Here is a 5,000-nt window from a genome sequence, read left to right as displayed (position 1 = left end):
GTGGGGAGGGGGGAGGGGGGTTAGGGACAAATAGAGAGTTTGTAGGTTGGGGCGGGGCGGGGGGGGGGGGTAGTGTAAATGGGATCTGGGTCTGCAAGCAGCTGGACTAGTTTATTTAAACCTAGCCAGTGCTGAGTGAATGACCTGAGAATGACACAGAATGGGGGAGGAGAAGGAGGGGGGCGAGAAAGGAGGGAAGGGTGGACAGGGAGGGAGGGAGGGAGGGAGGGGGACATTTTATGACTCTTCAGATGGGAACAAGGAGTGATTCCTGTGTGTGTGTGTATGTGTGTGTCTGTGTGTGTCTGTGTGTGTGTGTCTGTGTGTGTCTGTGTGTGTGTGTCTGTGAGTGTCTGTGTGTAGCTGGTTGTCAATTGTGGCTTTGTTGAAAAGAATCAATCCAAATGTTAGATTTCACTTTAGTGGTTCAATCACATTGAATGACAAAAAGAGAACTGTGTAGGTTGTAGTGTACACGAACACACAGTATGGCAGTTCGTGTCGGCATTCACTGGTTTGAACGTGTGTGTGTGTGTGTGTGTGTGTGTGTGTGTGTGTGTGTGCTCTCAGTTTATTAATGGGTTATTTCTTTGCCGGTGAGGTGGAAGCTAGGGGAGGCGTAAACTGCCGAAATTGAGAACTTCATATGCATTTAAATAGCTCCGCTAGGAAAGTAACCTTTGTATCTCCAATCTGCATCTCTCCGGCGCTCATTATTAAATTATCCCATAATTGGTCACGCAACAAAGGCAGCTGATGAAAAACAGAATTTCTTGCTTTTAATTGGGCATTTCACGTGCAGTTCGTTCTACACCTGTGTGTAGGTGCCTGTATCTGTGCATGCGGATGTGTGTGCGTATGTCTGCATGTGTGTGTGTGTGTGTTTACATTTTCTTACATTGTGTGTGTGTGTGTGTGTGTGTGTGTGTGTGTATGTGTTTGTATGTAATAAGAATGGGATATTAGCAAGGGCCCGGCACCTGGCACTGCAATCAGTTCTAGTCTTTCGAGAGAAAGGGAGGACAAATTAAAGAAGAGATAGAAGGGAGTGATTTCGGTGAATATAACTTACTCTGAAAATAGCAAGGCAAAACGCTGTCCTTGCCTCATTTGACTTATTAGGGCTGTTAATACAATCATTTATTCTTCTCGCTTGCCACCTTCGTTTTTTCTTGAGCCCACCAGTGGTGTGTTGCGCTGAAATAGCTCCCCCATTGTTGAGCTGTCTGAATAGTCTGGTTCATTGTGCCGTGATGGGAAGGTGGGGACTGAACAGGCCGTAAACGCAGCCCTCTAGCGCCAAGGGGTCGCGCAAAGGTGAACCTATACCCCTTAATGGAGGACGCTTCTCTCTCTCTCTCTCTCTCTCTCTCTCTCTCTCTCTCTCTCTCTCTTCTCAGCTTTTTGATTGGCTTCTTCACAGTCAGGACGAGGGCGACTGGTCTGGAGAACAGAGCCCTGCCTTTCTGTTTCTCCACCATACTCCTCCAGCCCTCCCTCCCTCTCCCTCTGTCGCCCTCCCTCCCTCCCTCCCTCTCTCACTCCCCGCCCCGTTCCCTGGCTGGCATTGTGAGGCGCTTGTCCTTTGTTCCAGCCGCCATGGTGCATCTGGCCGTAGATATGGGGGGACTACTGGGACAGGAAGCTTGGCAGAATGTTGTTTTTTTGGGGAGAGGTTTCGAGAGGCCAAGCAGTGTCCACCATTTAAAGAATAAGTGATAAGGAAAGAACAGAGAGAGAGAGAGAGAGATAGTGGGGAGAGGGTGAGTCGTCACACTAAGAAAGGAAGAGAGAGAGAGAGAGAGAGAGAGAGAGAGAGAGAGAGAGAGAGAGAGAGAGAGAGAGAGAGAGAGATTCCAAATAGGAGAAGAAGAGGGGAGGATAGAGGTCAGCAGTTAGCCAGCGATGGCCCAGAGTTGACCCCGGCCTGCTATGGAGGGCCTGCTATGAGGGAAGGCAATAAAATGAATGCCTAGGCCTCTCGACTCCTCCACTCCCCCCCCCTCTCCCCCCCATCTCTCCCTCAGCAGCGCAGGGCAGGGATCGAGGGAGGGATAGAGGGAGGGAGGGAGGGGAGTCGGTGATAAAACTCCAGACATTCCCTCATTTGATGGTGCTCTGCCATGTCAGTACATTCTTGCATTCCTCCCTCTCTCTTGCTCTCCATCTCCCTCTCTAGAAGGTAGAAGACAAGGAGATAGTGGAGAGAGCAGCAACTGGGCAAGGAGGAGAACTCATTCTCAAAAAGTCATTTGGGGTTAAGACATTTAAGAGTTATAAAACAAGAAGATAGCAGATGCTAGATGCCCATCTCTCTCTCTCTCTCTCTCTCTCTCTTTCTCTATGTTTCTCTCTCTCTTGTCTCTCTCTCTCTCTCTCTCTGTCTCCTTTTTTCTTGGCCCCCCTGAACTACTCTTCAACCATCAGTGCCCCCTTGCTTTCTCAGCTTAGCGTGGCTATTGTTTCCTTAAAAGTGGACTAATTCCTCCCTCTAAAGATGAAATGGATGTGTCCAGCGGGGGCAACAGCAGGAGCACATAAATCAAGTCAGAACCCCCATGAGCCTTCACTCCTTGGGGTCAACACAGGTCACAGGGTCATTTCACAAGGATTTAGTCTGAGTAAGGCTGGAGTGGTGTGTGTGTGTGTATATTGGTATGTGTGAGTGTGTGTGTGTGTAGGGGGGGGGAGTGACCATGTGCCTTTATAAGGGGCCACAGGGTGAAGAGGTTGGTCAGATGCTATATATGTCAGATAAACGTCTGTCTTGAACACACACATAGACACCTACATCTAGACACAAATATTTCCCACACATAACCCGGCAATTTCAGCTCGTCGTTGGATCTCAAACGGAGAAACAAAATATAGTGTTTTAAACGTGAACAGAGAAATGTTTTAGTTCAACCCTCAGACTCACGTGTTTGGGTCAATGACAGTGTAAAAAAAAAAACATCACTGTGTTTGCTCGAAAAGTGTGAGAGGGGGGCTGGTTCCAATGTACTTGTTTTTAATATCGGATGCCAATCTTAAACTGTGTCGGAGTCTAACTAATTGGTAACAGAAAGCCATGTCTTGTTTTGGATTATTCTGAGAGATACACTAACACATCTCTCTTGCTTTCTCTTTCTCTTTCTCTCTCTCTCTCTCTCTCTCTCTCTCTCTCTCTCTCTCTCTCTCTCTCTCTCTCTCTCTCTCTCTCTCTCTCTCTCTCTCTCTCTCTATCATAGGTTCATAAACGCAAGGAGGAGAATAGTGCAGCCCATGATCGACCAGTCTAACCGTGCAGGCAAGTCTCCCATAGTTACTGTATTCAAGTCCCGCAGGCGAAAGCCTTCCACAACAAGCCATGCACCAGGAGGCTCCTCAGCCGGTAAATACTGTACTTTACCCCCCCTCCCAAAAAAACCTACAACAGTTATGGGGGCTCAACTGGAGTGACTGACCACTAAAAAAAAGGCCCGACTAATCCTATTATTGGGTTGACCGGCACGATAACGAATGACAAATCACATTAATCGAAAACAAATGTGTCTTCAACAAGGTTTGTCTAGTCTAAAAAAAACTCGCCTTTCCGACTGAACGAAGAAAAACAAAACCTGACACCCCCCCCCCCCCCACCCCAACTCAAACCAAAAACACAGAGGAAGTTGATGTGTTTCTTTTCTTGGTTGACTTTTGTTTGGCATCTCAGCTCTCTCCCCCGTCTTTGTTGCCCCCCCCCGCCCCCATTGTGGCTGCTGGTGAGCGGTCCCCTGGTGCATGGCTTGGTTTGGACTGCCGTAAACTTTATTACCTGTAATAGGGGTCAGGGGTCATCTTGGCATTAGGGGCTCAGTAAAGTTCAAAGGCATTCAGTGGGGCGGGCTCTTGTTTTTGCTTGAGTGACCCCCAAACAGCCCTATATCGGAGGTAAGTGGACTTCTATGAGCGAGCGCAGGGCGAGGATAGAGGGGGAAAAAAGAGAGAGGGTTCTCAGGTTTCTGTTCTGCGACTACTACTCAGTACTGCATGTTTCAACACATTTTAGTGAGCTTTGTTAGGACCATTTTGAGCTTAGGGGGTTTGGGCTGTGGCGTTCTCCCCAAAAAACCTATGTCTGTGAATGTCACACAAACAAGATGGTCGATTAAAACAACAACAACAAACGTTGAATTCAATAAATAACAACATACTACTACTGTATGACCCTGACCTCATTTCTTGCTCAGAATATTTTGGTCTCTCCTTCCTAGTCTGACATCAAAGGTGTGGTAGAAAAATGAAAAATTGTCACCACAACAAAAATCACCCTCAAAAACAGGCTAAACTCAATTCGATTTTAAGTTAGTTCTAGTTAGTTCTTAGTTAGTACCTAAGATTTACCACAGACTTAAGATGACAGTTGGGAGAGGCAGGGAGGGAAGAAGGAGAGAGGGGCACCATAGCCCAGAGAACAGCCCTGTGCGTGTATAGAAACAGATGATCTTTCTTCAGCACCGAGTCTTAATTAAAAGCACTAATTGACCACTGTCCCCCCCCCCCCCCCCCCCCTCCCTCGGCCCCCCCACAGTAAGTCAAGGAGCCCCCTACAACCCAGATGGCCAGCCTATGGGGGGTTCGTCATGGACGGTCAACAGCACATGGGAATCAGACCACCTGGTAAGACCCTCAGCGTGTCTCTCTGTCTGTCTCTCTTCTCTCTCGTCTCTCCTTTCGTGTGGTCTGGTCTGGGCTACACTCCCACCCACCCCCCCCCTCCCTCTGTTTTCCCCCAAAAACCCTTAGTGTAGTGTATACACATCCCATGCGGAGATCTAAAAACACACACGCCACTAGGAGAGTAGTACAGGTGTGGTCAATCACATGACACCCTCCCTCATTCCCCCCCTTTTTTGTGATCTCTCTCTCTCTCTTTCTCTCTCTCAAGCTCTCTCTCACGCCATCACATAATCCAGAGTTCTGTCCTTAAGCCTCTCTCTTTATATACTGTATATATATATCCCCTGTTTTCTTGGATT

General features: G+C 48.0%; 1 protein-coding gene across 1 annotated transcript in view; it reads left to right on the top strand.

Annotated features, from left to right (window-relative positions):
* Window positions 1-5,000, top strand: part of meis1b (Meis homeobox 1 b) — a 75,967-nt gene that overhangs the window by 58,226 nt on the left and 12,741 nt on the right. The window contains 3 exon segments of the mRNA XM_080549223.1: window positions 3,231-3,289; window positions 4,553-4,594; window positions 4,597-4,641. Of these exon segments, the coding sequence (XP_080405349.1) occupies window positions 3,231-3,289; window positions 4,553-4,594; window positions 4,597-4,641 (146 nt within the window).

This window comes from Nansenia antarctica (genome assembly GCF_963989245.1).
Source record: "Nansenia antarctica genome assembly, chromosome: 19".
Classification (NCBI taxonomy): Eukaryota; Metazoa; Chordata; class Actinopteri; order Argentiniformes; family Microstomatidae; genus Nansenia; species Nansenia antarctica.
Note: the sequence above shows the minus strand (reverse complement) of the source record. Positions and strands in the feature narration are given on the sequence as shown.